This window comes from Schistocerca americana, chromosome 2 (genome assembly GCF_021461395.2).
Source record: "Schistocerca americana isolate TAMUIC-IGC-003095 chromosome 2, iqSchAmer2.1, whole genome shotgun sequence".
NCBI classification, from domain to species: Eukaryota; Metazoa; Arthropoda; class Insecta; order Orthoptera; family Acrididae; genus Schistocerca; species Schistocerca americana.
In genome coordinates this window covers 431,519,276-431,538,565 of record NC_060120.1, presented here as the reverse complement: position 1 = coordinate 431,538,565, position 19,290 = coordinate 431,519,276, and the positions used below count along the sequence as shown (strand labels likewise).

Below are 19,290 nucleotides of genomic sequence, written 5' to 3'. Positions count from 1 at the left end.
ATATATATATATATATATATATATATAAAAACAAAGATGAGGTGATGTGTGTGTCCGAGTGTATACCTGTCCTTTTTTCCCCCTAAGGTAAGTCTTTCCGCTCCCGGGATTGGAATGACTCCTTACCCTCTCCCTTAAAACCCACTTCCTTTCGTCTTTCCCTCTCCTTCCCTCTTTCCTGATGAGGCAACAGTTTGTTGCGAAAGCTTGAATTTTGTGTGTATGTTTGTGTTTGTTTGTGCGTCTATCGACCTGCCAGCGCTTTCGTTCGGTAAGTCACCTCATCTTTGTTTTTATATATGATTTTTCCCATGTGGAATGTTATATATATATATATATATATATATATATATATATATATATATATATATATATATATATATATATATACACACACACTCCTGGAAATGGAAAAAAGAACACATTGACACAGGTGTGTCAGACCCACCATACTTGCTCCGGACACTGCGAGAGGGCTGTACAAGCAATGATCACACGCACGGCACAGCGGACACACCAGGAACCACGGTGTTGGCCGTCGAATGGCGCTAGCTGTGCAGCATTTGTGCACCGCCGCCGTCAGTGTCAGCCAGTTTGCCGTGGCATACGGAGCTCCATCGCAGTCTTTAACACTGGTAGCATGCCGCGACAGCGTGGACGTGAACCGTATGTGCAGTTGACGGACTTTGAGCGAGGGCGTATAGTGGGCATGCGGGAGGCCGGGTGGACGTACCGCCGAATTGCTCAACACATGGGGCGTGAGGTCTCCACAGTACATCGATGTTGTCGCCAGTGGTCAGCGGAAGGTGCACGTGCCCGTCGACCTGGGACCGGACCGCAGCGACGCACGGATGCACGCCAAGACCGTAGGATCCTACGCAGTGCCGTAGGGGACCGCACCGCCACTTCCCAGCAAATTAGGGACACTGTTGCTCCTGGGGTATCGGCGAGGACCATTCGCAACCGTCTCCATGAAGCTGGGCTACGGTCCCGCACACCGTTAGGCCGTCTTCCGCTCACGCCCCAACATCGTGCAGCCCGCCTCCAGTGGTGTCGCAACAGGCGTGAATGGAGGGACGAATGGAGACGTGTCGTCTTCAGCGATGAGAGTCGCTTCTGCCTTGGTGCCAATGATGGTCGTATGCGTGTTTGGCGCCGTGCAGGTGAGCGCCACAATCAGGACTGCATACGACCGAGGCACACAGGGCCAACACCCGGCATCATGGTGTCGGGAGCGATCTCCTACACTGGCCGTACACCACTGGTGATCGTCGAGGGGACACTGAATAGTGCACGGTACATCCAAACCGTCATCGAACCCATCGTTCTACCATTCCTAGACCGGCAAGGGAACTTGCTGTTCCAACAGGACAATGCACGTCCGCATGTATCCCGTGCCACCCAACGTGCTCTAGAAGGTGTAAGTCAACTACCCTGGCCAGCAAGATCTCCGGATCTGTCCCCCATTGAGCATGTTTGGGACTGGATGAAGCGTCGTCTCACGCGGTCTGCACGTCCAGCACGAGCGCTGGTCCAACTGAGGCGCCAGGTGGAAATGGCATGGCAAGCCGTTCCACAGGACTACATCCAGCATCTCTACGATCGTCTCCATGGGAGAATAGCAGCCTGCATTGCTGCGAAAGGTGGATATACACTGTACTAGTGCCGACATTGTGCATGCTCTGTTGCCTGTGTCTATGTGCCTGTGGTTCTGTCAGTGTGATCATGTGACGTATCTGACCCCAGGAATGTGTCAATAAAGTTTCCCCTTCCTGGGACAATGAATTCACGGTGTTCTTATTTCAATTTCCAGGAGTGTGTGTGTGTGTGTATATATATATATATATATATATATATATATATATATATATATATATATATATATATATATATATATATATATAAGATGATGTGACGTCACAAAGCGCTGGCAGGTCGAAAGACGCACAAACATACACACAAAATTCAAGCTTCCGCAACAAACTGTTGCCTCATCAGGAAAGAGGGAAGGACAGGGAAAGACGAAAGGATGTGGGTCTTCAAATATGTCTGCTTGTGTCTGTATATGTGTGGATGGATATGTGTGTGTGTGCGAGTGTATACCCGTCCTTTTTTCCCCCTAAGGTAAGTCTTTCCGCTCCCGGAATTGGAATGACTCCTTACCCTCTCCCTTAAAACCCACATCCTTTCGTCTTTCCCTCTCCTTCCCTCTCTCCTGATGAGGCAACAGTTTGTTGCGAAAGCTTGAATTTTGTGTGTATGTTTGTGTTTGTTTGTGTGTCTGTCGACCTGCCAGCACTTTCATAATTACATTCTATCTGCCATAATTTACATAAGTAATATAGTTAGAGATTTGGAGAGTAAAAAACATACTAAATGGACTATAAAAATAAAAAATAAAAACAAGTTATGTGCTAATATCAGCCAATGATAAATATTATAATACTTATATTCTACAATTTTTTCATCTTATTTTTGTCTCTAACTTCTCTGATTTAAATTTTGAGCTCCAGTGCTGAATTTTTTATCAGTACTTATATAATTATTCTGTCTTAACTACAATTTCTAGTCTAAGACATCAAATACAAACATTAATTACATTGATATGTCATCTGTTGTGCTGAATAGTGAGGAGTAATACAGTATTACAGATTATTTTTCCATGTACACTGAAGATATGGTACTTACATTAAGCAATATATCAAGTGTGGACTCTGATACCCTTTCATTTTTGAAGTAGAAAGTTCTTATAGCTTCAGATATAGGTGTAACATCCTTTATTTTGTCAGCTATGTCAGTGGGTACAAGGTACTTGAAATTCTTATCCAGGAATGACAGTACTTCAGTTTTTGCTAATATGTCTGAAAATAAAAGAGCAGCATGTATACTAATATCTACCCTAAATTTCTTCTCTCTTATTATTCATGAAATATGTAGAATATAAACAGTTTAGGAAATTGTATCAAACGGGTTTTTTAAAGGTGATCTCGAAATATTTATTTAGGATAGTTTTTGCAGCTGCAACAATGAAGAGTATATGTGTTCATCAAAATTAGATGACAAACACACACATACACACTCATGCAAATGCAACACATTCACACACACACACACACACACACACACACACACACACTCATACACACACAAAACTGCCGTCTCAGACAACTGAGACCACAGTTGCCTGGGACTGCAGTCATGCGTGTGTGAGTTACATTTGCATGAATGTGTGTATGTGTGTGTGTGTGTGTGTGTGTGTGTATGTGTGTGTGATCTAATTTTGATGAAGGCCTTACTGGCCATCCTGGATTTTTCATTGTTTGAAGATTAGAGATATGGTAGATGAAGGGGGGACAGTGGAGAAAGGGGAAAGAAAATACCAACATTTAATACAATTTTGATGAATTCTGCACACCTTCACAAGTAATAGGTGTTGCACACACAATATATCATCATAAGTGCCTAAAAATTTTGTTAAGGCACTTTTAAGCAACCAGTCCTCAGAAAGACACTATAACTGACTAATTATGGAAAAACTGCAATAAAGTACACAAATGAGTTACTGGTTTTAATTATTGTTTTCCTCTTCCATGAACTGCTTTCTCCTCTGATCTGTGATCCTAAATTACCTTCCCCTAACCCTTAAATCCTCTATGTAAAACATCAACCTCACCCTTGGTGGGGAGGCTTGAGTGCCTCAGCGATACAGATAGCCGTACTGAAGGTGCAACTACAATGGAAGGGTACCTGTTGAGAGGCCAGACAAATATGTGGTTCCTGAAGAGGGGCAGCAGCCTTTTCAGTAGTTGCAGGGGCAACAGTCTGGATGATTGTTACATTAACCAAAGTGGCCTTGCTGTGGTGATACTGTGAATGGCTGAAAGCAAGGGGAAACTACAGCCGTAATTTTTCCCGAGGGTATGTAGCTTTACTGCATGGTTAAATGACAATGGTGTCCTCTTGGGTAAAATATTCCGGAGGTAAAATAGTCCCCCATTCATATCTCCATGTGGGGATTGCTCAAGTGGATGTCATTATCAGGACAAAGAAAACAGGCATTCTATGGATCGGAGTGTGGAGTGTCAGATACCTTAATTGGGAAGGTTGGTTAGAAAATTTAAAAAGGGAAATGAATAGTTTAAAGTTAGATGTAGTGGGAATTAGTGAAGTTTGGTAGCAGGAGTAACAAGACTTCTTGTCAGGTGAATACAGGGTTATAAATACAAAATCAAACATACACTTAATAATGAGTAAAAAAATAGGAGCATGGGTAAGCTACTATGAACAGCATAGTGAATGCATTATTGTAGCCAAGATAGACATGAAGCCCATGTCTACCACAGTAATACAAGTTTATATGCCAACTAGCTCTGCAGATGATGAAGAGATTGAAGAAATGTATGATGTGATAAAAGAAATTATTCAGATATGTCAAAATGTCTAAGTAGGGTTGGCCAGAGGACAAATGTAAGAATGTAGAGGCATATAAAACTAGGGGTAAGATACATACTGCCTACAGGAAAATTAAAGAGACATTTGGAGAAAAGAGAAACACCTGTATGAATATCAAAAGCTCATATGGAAAGCCAGTTCTGAACAAAGAAGAAAAATAAGAAAGTTGGAAGGAGTATATGGAGAGTCTATACAAGGGATATACTTGAGGGATGTAGATGAAATGCAAGATGTGTGAAGAATCTGACAGAGCACTGAAAGACCTATGTCAAAAAGAGGGCCAGGGAGTAGACAATATTCCATTAGAAGTACTGATAGTGTTGGGAGAGCCATGACAAAACTCTCACATCTGGTGAGCAAGATGTATGACACAGGCAAAATACCCTCTGACTTCAAGAAGAATACAATAATTCCAATCCCAAAGAAAGCAGTGTTGACAGGTGTGAAAATTAGTGAACTATCAGTTTAATAAGTCGCAGTTGCAAAATACTAACATGAATTCTTTACAGATGAATGAAAGACTTGGTAGAAGCCAACCTCAGGGAAGATCGCTTTGAATTCCATAAAAATGTTGGAACACATGAGGCAATACTGACCTAACAACTTATCTTAGAAGATAGATTAAGGAAAGGCAAAGCTACATTTCTAGCATTTGTAGGATTAGAGAAACCTTTTGACAATATTGAGTGGAATACTCTCTTTCAAATTCAGAAGGTGGCAGGGGTCAAATAAAGGGAGCAAAAGGCTATTTACAGTTTGTACAGAAACCAGATGGCAGTTATAATAGTCAAGGGGCATGAAAGGAAAGCAGTAGTTGGGAAGGGAGTGAGGCAGGGTTGCAGCCTATCCCCAATGTTATTCAATCTGTATAGTGAGAAGCAATAAAGAAAACAAAAGAAAAAGTTGGAGTACGAATTAAAATCCCGGAGAAGAAATAAAAAAACTAAAAACTTTGAGGTTTGCCAATGAGGTTGTTATTCTGTCAGGGACAACAAAGGACCTGGAAGTGCAGTTGAATGGAATTGACAGTGTATTGAAAGGAGGATATAAGATGAATGTCCACAACAGCAAACTGAGGATAATGGAATGTAGTTGAATTAAATCAGGTGATCTAGAAATGGGTGATGCTGAGGGAATTAGATTTGGAAATGAGACATTTAAAGTAGATAAGTTTTGTTATTTGGGGAGCAAAATAACTGATGATGGTTGAAGTGAAGAGGTTATGAAATGTAGACTGGCAATAGCAAGGAAAGCGTTTCTGAAGAAGAGAAATTTGTTAACATTGAGTATAGATTTAAGTGTCAGGAAATCCTTTCTGAAAGTATTTTTATGGAGTGTAAATAGACATGTATGGAAGTGAAACATGGATGATAATTAGTTTAGACAAGAAGATAATAGAAGTGTTGGAAATGTGGTGCTACAGAAGAATGCTGTAGATTAGATGGGTAGATCATGTAACTAACGCGGAGGTAAATAGAATTAGTGAGAAGAGGATTTTGTGGCACAACTTGACTAGAAGAAGGAATTGGTTGATAGGACATGTTCTGAGGCATGAAGGGATCACCAATTTAGTATTGGAGGGCAGCGTGGAGGGTAAAAATTGTAGAGGGATACCCAGGAGATGAATATACAAAGCAGATTCAGAAGTATGTAGATTGCAGTAGTTACTTGGGGATGAAGAAGCTTGCACAGGATAGAGCAGCATGGAGAGCTGCATCAAATCTGTCTCTTGACTGAAGACCACCACAACAACAACAACCCCTGAATAGTGCTATGTTTTTCAATTTCTCCATTTTTTAGACAAAGGAGTTCTTCCTACCACAGGTAATGGCTTTTTCTCTACAGTCCTCATGAGAATCATTTTATAATTACTCTATTATGTATTTATTTATTGTTACTTTTATATGTTGTATTTTTTGTAATTAGTGACATTTGCCTAGTTATGTGGACATGGGAGGAGCTGACTGAAGTTCATAAATAGCAGAATATGTTATTGATAATATAATGTAAGTGGATAGATAAAAAATCTATTCACCAAGCAGTGGCAGGGAAAAAAACACACACACACACGGATTAAACTTTCACAAGCTTTCAGAGCCAATGGCTCCTTCTTCCGGTGGAAGAGTTGAAGGGGAAGGAAGAGGATTGAAGGGAAAGCACTGGAAAGGTTTAGGGGAAAGGGGTACATTTTAGAAAAGTCACCCAGAACCCAGGGCAGGGGAGACTTATTGGATGGGATGAGAAGGAAAGACTTTCTTTCTTTGCAGAAGTTGTTTTTGGATACAGCTAGCGATCTGCAGGTTGTTGCATAGGAGTGTAGTGGCAGTGGAGAAATTGGCACGCACATGGGACACCTCAGGTGTTGTTTGTTTCATTGATTGGCTCTGCTGCTGAGACATCTTCTAGTGTATCCAAAGTAGGGCAACTGCAGCCACAGCAGAGTGGCAGGTTATAAAGCATTCAGGTCAGGGACTGACTGCATGGCCTCGCCCATTTGCTCTGAGTGAGCAAGTGGCTGCTCTTCAGCAAGATTTGAGCAGGCACACAGAGGGAAAGGGTTTGATAGTTAACAGTAATGTTATGGAGACCCTTAAGGAACTAGCTCACAAGGATGGACAGAAGTTCTATATAAACTTGATATGTCTGCCAGGAAGCCTCATCTCAGATGCAGAGGAGGTGCTACCTGCACTTACTGAGGGTGCAGGGTACAGTCATCTTCAAGTTGAGGCTCATGTTGGCATCAATGATGCCTGTCACTTGGGTTCTGAGGCTATCCTCTATTAGTACAGGCAGCTGGCAGTTGTGGTGAAGACTGCTAACCTTACTCATGGGGTGCAAGCAGAGCTTAAATTTGTAGTGTCATACCCATGACTGGTCAGTGTCCTTTGATTTGTAGCTGTGTGTAGGATCACAACCACAGGCTTGAGACATAGCAAGTTGAAACCTAAGCAATCTATGTTTTCTACTCCCAGGAATAAAAAGAATTTGAATTTTTCATGCTACATATAATGCTCCTGCACACATGTGTAATACATACAGGACAAATTATTATGTATGCAAAATCTCATTGAAACTTATAGTTCAATTGTTTATATTTATATTCCTGATAACAATTACACAATTTGTTTTAATGGAAATTTGTGTAATTAAAAGTTATAGCTGATTGAAGTTATAACAATTTCATGTAATTAAGAAACATCTTTTGGTAATGGGCAGCAAAGGATGTTACCATTCATTAAAAAGCAGACAATTTCAACTTTCCAAGAACATGGTTTAAATTATCTGAAATTTGTGAACTTACTAAATAATTGACATTACAAGGTTGGAACCTCATAATTTCAACTGCCTATTTTACTCTAATGCTGCCAAGATTCTGAACTTTGATAATATTATTTTTATTGCTGTAATTTTTCTGAAACGGATAACTATTCTCACTAATTAATTCAGTCACTAATTAAGAATTGAGTAATTTTGGGTAATAAAAGATTTATTTCAAGAGGTATGCCATACTTGTAAATAGGGGTTTCAGAAAGCAGATGAATAGTAATGTGGGATTGAAGGGACCAGACTGCTAGGGCCATCAGTCGAATAGTAATGTTCCACATACTTTAATGATATACTAACTTGAAATATTTTTCATAAACCAGTTAACACTGAAGTTTTAGAGTCCAGACAGAATAGTATAGCCTAATCTACCTGAATTTCAAAACATTAAGCGGTTTCAGAAATAACATCATATTCTTACACCTGTCTTTAAATAGTCACCCACCTCCCCCAGAATCATCAGTTGGCAACTGGCCAGCAGTGATGTTATTTCTCTGCATCAGTTCATGAATGTCTATGGTCATGAAGGAAACATTAAAAATTTATGCAGCTTAGAGTCTGCATCCCAAGCTCATACATGTCACATCATTATGTCGATTCATGTTCATGCCAATACAGTTAACCTCTGTGATTATACATATAACAATTTTCATAAAATTACTGTACTGCAAAAAGATATTTTTTTGTTTATGTGAGTATATTTTATCATAGTTTAATCTGTTGTACTGTTGAGTAAGTGTCATTTTCTGTAAATTATTTTTGATTTAATGTTCTATGTTTCAATGTTAGTATGACTATATCTTTACTGATGTACTTTGGAATGATGTTAACTGGGTGTGTTTGGCTTGCATGTGTCTGCGTGGTGGGAAGGAAGGAAGGAAGGAAGGAAGGAAGGAAGGAGAAATGTAAAGTTTTCTGGAGTTGCATATAAATGGAATGTATTTCACTGAGTGAACATTGTAAATTTATGGCAGCAAGGCATCTAGGACTATTAAATATGAAAATTACATGCAAATCAATTTTGTTGTCTACATTATTCTACAATGGAATGTATTTCACTGAATGAACTTTGTAAATTTATGGCAGCAAGGCATCTAGGACTACTAAATATGAAAATTACATGCAAATCAGTTTTGTTGCCTACATTATTCTACAAACACATCAACCTATAGGGCTTCCAGACCTACAAGAGAACCTGGCTTCCAGACAGAAGAAATTCAAGCAACAGATTTAAGGAGATCCTCAAGAAACAAGATGAGTATTTTTTCTTTTAAACTACCACTAGACCCGGACAACAATATTTAATTACTACATGAACAATTATTACAATTAATGGTCATCCAAGGTGTGTAACAAAGGAAGTCGTTAAAATGGTGCCATTGCGACCAGGATACTTGTACGTTTAGATTTTCAACAATGTTTATGTTTCAGGTGACAAAAAAGCATAAAATTGTGTTGCAATGTGAAATGATTTTAAACCAAATATAATTTTATATAGTATATCTAGAGTAGTTTTGGAATGATGCAACACTATGGACATACACGGTTGCAAAAGGTTGAAGCATTAGCACCAAAGTTGATGCTACCTACCCAATCCAGGACAATAATAAGCTAAGTACCAATTAAAACATTTATTTTTTTATTTTCTCAGTGCAGTATTGCATGGACATTTTGGCTGGCATTTTTTTTAGCATTTACAATTTTTGAACAAATTTACAAAATATGGATCATGACCAGAACAATTAAATAAATATGCCAAACCTAACAGCTTCAAGGGAACGATGACTGTAGTAGTCTGGTCCCTTTAATCCCACAAACCAACCAACCAACTTAACAGCTTCAACTAGTGACTTTAAACAGGACACAGCCAATGAAGATATATTTCAGGATGTATTAGACAACAGTCAATGTAAACAGTTCAATGAAATCAGTGCAGACTCAGGACTTTTAGACAGTAGCATGTTAGAGTTGAGTCCAGACCATGAGAAACAAGTACAGTTGCACATAAGTGAAACAATGCTGAGTGAAAAACCTAAACAGTTAAATTTACAAGACATGTTTACTGCATTAATGTCATCAATGGAAAAAATAGTGAGAAACTATCATGAATGAAAAAAAATGGTGAAAAACTTGAAAAAAAAAAAACTGAAATCAATGGTGGAAAAAATGGTGAAAAGCTTGAAAAGTCAATAGTCTCAGAATCTAATCTCATTAGAGCAGAGCCTAATGCACAAATTTCAAATATTGAAAAAGACTTTTTTGGTGCATATTCTCAAATGAAAGCTGTAGATGAACTTGTGAAAAAAGTAGAAGGGAGGGTAGAGGCTTCAGAACCAAAAATACAAACATTAGAGACAAAAATAGGCAAAGTAGACAAGAATCTCAGATCTGAGATAGGTGCTGTTGAAGTTAGATGTAAAGATGCTGTTGGAGACACTAGTAAACAAACTATAACCTTTATAAATAAGCTACGAGGGCGGTTCAGAAAGTAACCTCCGATTGGTCACAGTGCGGGTTGTGGGGGGAGTAGCGACGCCATCTGTGCGTTCACGCACTCAACAGGTCAGTCGGCATCAAGCCGTGGTGGAGTGAACGTCGTACCTGCGCTAGTTTAGTTTTTGTGGCAGTTTGAAATGTGTGCTGCAATAGAAAACCCCGCCAAATGTGAAGTGCGTGCTGTCATAAGGTTTTTTACAGCCAAAGGATATTCTGCAGCAGCTATTCATCGTGAGCTTTGTGCCGTGTACGGACCAAGAGTTATGAGTGAAGGAGTTGTCCGTGAATGGGTACGTTTATTTAAAAGTGGACGAGAAAACGTTCATGATGAAGAGAGGAGTGGTAGATCATCATTGGTGACTGACGAACTCGTTCAGACAGTTGATGCAAAAATTTGTGAAAATTGACGTTTCTCAATGTCGGAGTTGTCTACTGGTTTTCCACAGATTTCTAAGACTCTCTTGTACGAGATAGTGACAGCAAGATTGGGTTACCGTAAGTTCTGTGCACGATGGGTGCCCAAAATTCTTACCAAACACCACAAAACTCAAAGAATGGCCTCTGCATTAGACTTTCTGTCACGTTATGAGGACGAAGGAGAACCATTGTTAAACAGAATCGTGACCGGTGACGAAACCTGGATTAAGTACGTGAACCCTGAGACAAAAGAACAATCAAAGATGTGGGCACATTCAAATTCGCCTACCAAACCAAGAAAAGCCTCGCAAGATTTTTCTGCCAGAAAACTGATGGCAACGGTGTTTTGGGATGCCAAAGGGGTGTTGTTGGTTGAATTCATGGAACATGGTATGACCATTAATCAAGACGTGTACTGTGAAACAATAAAAAAGTTACGACGGGCTATACAGAACAAACGCCGTGGTATGCTGACTTCCGGTATCGTTTTTTTGCACGATAACGCCCGTCCTCACTCTGCTCGCAGAACAACAGCCCTTCTTGAGTCCTTCAAGTGAAACGTTATCAACCATCCACCTTACAGCCCAGACCTGGCGCCAAGTGATTATCACCTCTTCATGCATTTGAAGAAATGGCTCGGGTCACAGCGGTTTGATGACGACGAAGAGCTCAAAGATGCGGTCACAGGCTGGCTCCAGGCACAAGCGGGTGATTTTTATGCAGAAGGAATTCCAAAGCTTGTGAAGAGATACGATAAGTGCCTCAATCGCTATGGAGACTATGTAGAAAAATAGTGCAAAGATGTAGTTGTAAGATGAATATATTAAAATATTTTTATTTAACTTGGTGTATTTTTTTAAATCAACCGGAGGTTACTTTCTGGACGGCCCTCGTAAATCAAAAAACAGACAGTGGTGCCTCAGATGTAGATGAAAAAGTTCAGAAGATAGCCAAGATCACAGACTGAAATGTGTCAGACTTCCGTAGTGATGTCACTATTATCAAAAACCAAGTACAACAGTTACAAAATGGGGCTTATCTAATAATATTTTGTAATGTAGGACACCCAAGCTATCCTACTATGCCACTGAAGTGTTTCCATGGTGACAAACATTTTCATCCAGTTGATTTTATACAACACTGTTATGATAGTTTTCTCCCTGGTATGAGTGATGAATTAAAAATAAAATTCACTAAAAGATCATCAGAAGGGGAAGCTTTATCATGGGGCAGCAATTTATACATAGATGAATTTTAAAAGTGTTTCTTGAAAAAGTTTTGGTCTGACATTGAACAGGCAAAGATAAAGAGTGAGTTTTTGAATGGTTCAATGTACAGGGAGCAGAGAGGGGGTATGAAACAGTTTTGCAAAGACCAGATCATCAAACTTGCACACTTAGACCAAACTTTTAATGAATTACCTCAAATAGATGCACTTAAGAGGGGGCTACCAGTAAGAATTCAAATGGGATTAGTTTATGGGCCTGATGATTCTATAGACCAGTTCCTGAAATATGTAGAAAGTTGAACGGGGTGTATAACAGTTTTGGCCAACATGGTACTGATTTCAGGAGGCCAAACTAGAGTAATCTCAATCATAATAGAAATACAAATAATGACAGTTTTAACCAAGGACATAACAACAACTCCCTGGGGAGGAATGACAGGAATCCAAATAATTGGTGATAGGAATTTTGGAAATAGAGGTGGACAGTGGTCAAATAATAGCCAGCCCCCCCCCCCCCCCCCCCCCCGACACGCACACACACATGTGAGATTTAATGATAGTAGGGGTGATAGGTTTAACTGAAATCCTCTTGGTTGGCAGTCCGCAATCTGAGAGATACCCAATATGACAAAGTAAGGACCAAATATAACCAATGTGAAAACAGGCAAAAACTAAGACAGGTTCAGAATAGCAATATTTTTCAGGTAAATAAAATATTAGTAGATGAGAAGTATTGGTACAAGTTTTGCCAAGGGCATATAATGAATCAGAGTAATTCAAAGGAGGTAAATAATGAGTTTTGTCTGGAGAGTGGAGACTTAGAAAATCTGTTTAATCAGCAGCCTGTGAATGAGCATACTAGCTGTAATGAAAATAATGTTCTTGAAAATCTATTTGAGCTGAAAGAGAATAATAATACCAAGGGTAATAGCATAATTTACAGTTCTTTAAATGATGGTATTATTGATAATGATGTGAATGATGCAGATGTTGATGATGCTGATTGTACTTTTAGTGATTATAATGAGCTAAAAGCTAATGAAGATAGTACTGAAGATGTGAAATATTTTGTTGGTTTAAATGAAGAAGTGAAGTTGTGCTGTGATGATAATGATGAAGGATTTTCAGAATTAATTGATCTTAATGGTACAAAGGGGGCTTTTGCAGAACATTTAAGTTACAGAATCTAAAAACTGAAGTATTAGAATTGTTCAGTCATGCTCAAGGCTTAAGTGATGTTGAGGGAAAATGTAACAAAAGTACAGAACAAAACTCACTCTGTTATGATAAGGAAGCTATAGAGGATATACTAGATTTATGTGAAGTAAATATTAACAGTGTTGAGTCTGCTGGTCTCCCATTGGGTATCACCTCAGGTGGCAGATAGGGGAATGCTCACAAGATATGGTGGATACTGGGAAAATAAAATACCCAGGATGGATCAAAACTAGCAACTGCTGGCTTGTATGATATTGGCTTATCAAAGGCAAAGGAAGAAAACCTTGAGTAAAAATTACCTGGTCCTCCGGGTTGGGAGTTGTGCAGTGGGCCAGCTCCTCACTCACATAAAAACCTAAAAATGCTAAAAACCTAATAATATTCCTCAGGAAAATTGGAAATTTGGATGAAAAACTGGTGATGAGAAATGGAAAATGATGTTTGGATGTTGGAATGTGCAAGGTATTTCCACTAAAATAAGTTTACTACCTGCAGATCTTGACATATTCAACATGGATGTCATCGTGCTCTATCAAACAAAGAAGAAAGGCCAAGGTGAAGAAGAACTGGATAATTATGTACATATCTGGAGTGGGGTATCAAAAGCAGTAAGAGCCAAAGCAGGAATCTCCATTATCATAAAGAAATCATGGAAAAAAAGAATCAGAAATTGGACATTCATCAATCAACGTATTATAACTGTTGAAATGACATTATTTGCTAGGCAAGTTGTGATTATTGGTGTATATGCACCCATGAACAACACAAAAGATAAGGAGAAAGATACATTCTGGACCACCCTCAGGGAGACTATTGAAAAAATCCCAAGAAGAAAGTAACTGATTATCATGGGAGACATGAATGGAAGAGTAGGAATTAGAGGATCCTGTAGAATTGTAGGAAAACATGGAGAGGAAGAATATAGTGACAATGAGGAATGATTGATTGTAATTTGTGAACAATTTGATCTAAAAATTACTAACACATTTTTCAAACACAAGGACAATCATAAATATACTTGGCAACAGAACACTAAAGAACTTCGTTCTATAATAGATTACATTATCATTAGGCAAACAAGTAGTTTCAATCTAGTAAAAATGAAATCTTTTTGGCCATGGAAGAATGCAATGAATGATACAAGTAACACAAATAAAATGAACCAGACTGAGACTTGTAGATAACCTTACACTCCTTGTATTTATCCTTGCTTACCTTCATATCTTTTAAGACTGTGTTACAATCAACACCTTCAAAAGGTTTCTTTAAACCTACAAATACTATAAATGTAGTGTTAATGCATGGGCTCACAGGGATATGAATTAATAAAATTGTCTGAGGCTTCAAGGCACTTCTAGTGGTTAAAATCCAATGAGTTTTTAATCAGGCACTCCTCAACCATTGTCAAGTGGAATTTTAATCACCTGACATGGCTGGAAGCCTGGGAAGATTTTATTAATTCATATAACTCCAAGACCATACATTCATACCTATATTTAGAGCACTTCTATATTTGGAGAAACCTGTTAAAATGTTGACTGGAAAACATTACTTAAAATTAGGAACATAGCAAGGGTAAAATGGAAGGAATGTAAGATTATCTACCATTTGTACACACTGAAGCTAAGAGGTCAACAGCTGAGAAAGGGAGACAGTAGTTCAGAAGGGAGTGAGGCTGGGCTTTAACCTATCCTGCATAAGGATAAGATTTTCACCAAGCTCTCCTTGGTCATTGTCAAGTGATAAAAAGCTCATGAGATTTTGACCATCTGATGTGGCTGAAAGCCCAAGAGGATTCAATAGAAGCTGTAAATGTAGGTTTGCCTTCCTTCATCTGTCATATACCATTTGAGGTCTCGGGATATATTGCTGTGTCATGCACCTTGCATAGGTGGAAAAGTCTTGTTATGGTATGTTCTCCCAAGGTTCTCAATTACTATAAGGGAATGTCACCTACTCCAGATGCTTTGTTTGAACTTATGTCTTTCAGTGTCCTGTCAAATTCTTCACACAGTATCATATCACCCACCTCAATTTGATCTACATCCTTTTCCTGGTCTGTCATATTGTCTTAGTTCTGTTTTCTTTGCATAGCTCTTCTAAATATTCTTTCCGCCTTTCAGCCTCCCCTTCTTTAATTAGTTCAGGGTTGCCTTCTGAGCTCTTGGTATTCTTACAGCAGCTTCATTTCTCTCCAAAGGTTTATTTAATTCCTGTAGGCAGCATCTATCGTTCTGACAGTCATGCATGTTTCTACAGATCTGTATGCCTCCCTGCATCCCCATGACACTGCAAGGCAGAGGATGATATGGCAACCTGTTGACATCCCTTGTGTTTCATGGTCTGTATGAGTTCTAGCCAGTCTCCTTTGCCTTTTTGGACTTACTGTCACTCTTTATTTCCTTTTTCCTCCATCGTTTGCTGCATTTTAGTTTTTGTTCTTTCATCAATTAAATACAATGTCTCATCTGTTACCCAGAATTTCTATTGGACCTTTGTCTATTTGCCTATTTGATCCTATCTTCATTATCTCATCTCTCAAAGCTACTTATTCATCTTCTATTGTATTCCTTCCCCTGTTTATTCATCCACTGTCTTATGGTCCCTTTGAAACTCCCAGGACAGTAGTTATTTCAATTCATCAGGATCCCATTTTCTATCTTACTGCAGTTAGTTCAGTCTTAATCTGCAGTTCATAACCAAAATATTGTTAGCTGAATCCACATCTGCTCCCAGAAATATTTTTCAGTTAAAATTTTGGTTTTGAAATCTCTGTCCAGCCACTATATAATCTATCTGAAACCTTCTGGCATCTCTAAGTCTCTTCTACATATAAACCTTCTTTTGTAATTCTCACAGCAAGTGTTAGCTATGATGAAATTGTGCTCTGTGCAGAATTTTATCAGGCAGCTTCCTCTTTCATTTCTCTCACCCAGTTCATGATCTACGATTTTTCTGTCTCTTTCTTTTCCTACTGTAGAATTTTAGTCTCCTGTTGTAATTAAATTTTCATCTGAATAAGTTTCCTTTGGCTTGCCACCTATTCTTTCAATCTCTCAATTATCGGTGGAGCCAGCAGGTATGTAGTGTACAACTGTGGTGTGTGTTGCCTTTGTATCAATCTTTGCTACGATTATACAGTATGTTCACTATGCTGTTTATGGTGATTCACATGTGTTCCTATTTTCTTGTTCACTGTTAGACTTGTTCCTGTATTAACCCTATTTGATTTGGTGTTGATAATCCTGCACTAACCGGGCTAGAAGCTCTGTTCTTCCTGCCACTGCACTGCACTAGTTCCCTCTATATTTAACTTCCACCCATCTATTTCTCTTTTTAGATCTAGCTATTCAATTAACTGATTTAACATTCCATACTCTGACCCATAAAATGTCAGATTTGCCCCCCTCCCTCCTCCCTCCCAAATGAACTAGTGTTTTTTTCTGACCAAAGATCCATATAAGAGCTGTTTTGTATCTGCAATATTTTATCCAAGAAGATGCTATCACTTTTAAACCACACGGTATAGTTTTAAGGCCTTAGTAGCTATAACCATTGTAGTTTACTCTTACTTTCAGCTGTTTATAGCACCAACATGGCAATCCAGATCACTTAATCATCCAGACAGTTGACCCTCCAACTACTGGAAAGACTGCTGCTCTTCTTCAGGAGCCATAAGTTAGTCTCGCCCCTCTACACATACACCTCAATGTGATCTATATTGCTGAAGCAAAGAAGCCAACCCTTCACAGCAAGGTATAAAACTTTTGGTGTACAAAAGTGAATATTAGAAAAAAGCTCTGTTTGCAGAAGCATTTCAGTCCAGTTTTCTGTTTGGTAGTGAAAAGGAAAACAGATATTTAAGAACAGGTTGAAAATATTTAATAGCAACAATATGAAACTACTTCACATTTCCTCAATGTCTATAGACAATTAGTTTTCCCTTTCAGGTTACTAGTTCCATCCAAAATAGTACAGAGATTTCATCAAAATCAAGTTAAGTTTAATTACAGCACTGTTACCTTTCAAATAAATTAAGCCTTCCTTTTCATTTATGCCAAGCAGATAGGGCACTGGTAAATAGTCATTACTTTTAAGAATTTCCAGTGGATGCCTCTTAATGAATGCATCACCCTCAGGTACTGAATCTTCCACAGTGGGCAAGAATGGAAAATATAAAATCCGTGCTTTGTCCTGAAATAAAGTTAGAGCTTGTGTGAAAATGTTTTTAATATAAACACATTTCAACTTTATAATATTACTTATTCATATTTTACAAAATTGGATGAGAAGATATCCATCATCCTTATAATGAAAGAAAGAAAATGTTTTTTTACATTATTGGATGTGTTGTAAACATGATGTATGTGTATATGGTAAGAGAAGGAAATACAGTAGAAGTGACGTACCAATAACAGTTTGCACCTTACACAAAGAAGTATAATAAGTCATTATTCCCACACTTAATTTGAACTGAATGGAGAAAACTAATATATGGCACAAAAGGTATATTTGCACATGCAATACATAGTCATTTGAGTATTGTATGTATGGATGTATATGCTGAAGCATTAAAAAACAAGTGATTGAACTATGACTATTTATTGCAAATTTTAGGAAAATAAAAATGTGCAAAACACTGTATATAAATATAACTCTATCAAAATATGATTAGAGACTTAGAAGTAATTAAAATAAGAAATAATGATCAAAATAATTCATTCATTGTGTACTACAGATTCAGTTATAAAAGAAACCCTTCAAAGATTTATATTGTTTCAAATAGATGTTAACAAAGAGAAATGGCTGTTAGAAACAGCACTTATGATCAATTATTATTACCATGCTATAAATAGTTTGAAAAATGATGCTGTGGTTTCAGTTACACTGTGTAGCTGCCATTTAAGTTCTACTTATATCTTAATGTCTATCTTCCAGTTGATACTTAACACAAAGCAATAGTTTTTGGCTTGCCATAACAATAAGATACTGTTTACAATTAACATTGCTACATGTCATACAGCTAACAGGAATCTTCTGTCCTCTTCTAAGAATCCTAGAAAAGGAGGCAAAGTCTCTGTGGAATTAATTTTTGTCTATTTATTTTGATATTTTAAATGAAATTGATATTTTATTGTTAGTAACATAAGCCAAATAAATAAATTTGCTGATGTAAATATCTTGGCATCAGTTGTGTTAGGTATAGATTTACTACCTTCTAGTGACATGAAAATTTGTGACAGAGCAGGACTTGAACCCACATTTCCCACTTATAGTGAGTGGCCACCTTAACCACTCTAGACCAACTCAAACTTCCTTATGTCACACTGTCTACATCCTCATATCATAGTCCCCTACATTAATCAATTATTGCTCACAGCTTTATTCTGTGTTCATGCATTAGCAAGAATGAAATGATGAGGAATTGAGACTCATGATATTATTATCTTGTCCCTGCCTCGGCATGTAATATTTATTAGCATGTATGGATGAACAGACATTAATGGTGGTTGAAAGGTGTCCTAAATTAATCCAAAAGAAATTCACTGAATGTGAATATCTTGGCATCAGCCGTCTTAGGTATAGATGTGGAAATTTGTACTGGACCAGAACTCAAACCCAGATTTCCCACATATCACACTTTAGCTATCCATTTATGCCTCCACATTGACCCACATTTCTGTGTGTTGTACTGTTTACATCCCTATAGTGATGAATGTAGGAGACTAAGGTATAGGGATGTAGAGAGTGTGACGTATGGAAGTTTGGACTTGTCCAAGAGATGTGCACAGATAGCCTAAGTGATTAAGGTGATGTCTTGCAAGAAGAATAGGAGATACTCTTAAATGCGAAACTTGCTGGACAGAGCTTCTTGATTAATTTATTTTTATGTTAACTCCAATTTTACTTGTTTTTATGATAAGTGATCACAGAACAGAAAGACAAATGCAATAACTTAGTAGTGGAAAGGCATAATGACCAGATGAAATACCTATAAGATTCTACAGAGATTATGTAAAAGAATTTGCTTCTCTAGTAGCAGCAGTTTATTAAGCAACAAAGGGTACCTAGTGATTGGAAAAGACCACAGGTCATACCCATTTTCAAAAAGGATTGTAGGACAGATGCACATAATTACAGGCCTATATTGCTGA

The 19,290-nt window shown here is 38.1% G+C and overlaps 1 protein-coding gene across 1 annotated transcript in view; it reads right to left on the bottom strand.

Annotated features, from left to right (window-relative positions):
- LOC124595734 (juvenile hormone esterase-like) overlaps window positions 1-19,290 on the bottom strand; it is a 130,739-nt gene that overhangs the window by 28,142 nt on the left and 83,307 nt on the right. Inside the window, exons 6-7 of the mRNA XM_047134609.1 lie at window positions 17,158-17,329; window positions 2,689-2,861 (exon numbers count right to left, since the gene is read on the bottom strand). Coding sequence (XP_046990565.1) covers window positions 2,689-2,861; window positions 17,158-17,329 — 345 coding nt within the window. The remainder of the gene's footprint in view (window positions 1-2,688; window positions 2,862-17,157; window positions 17,330-19,290) is intronic.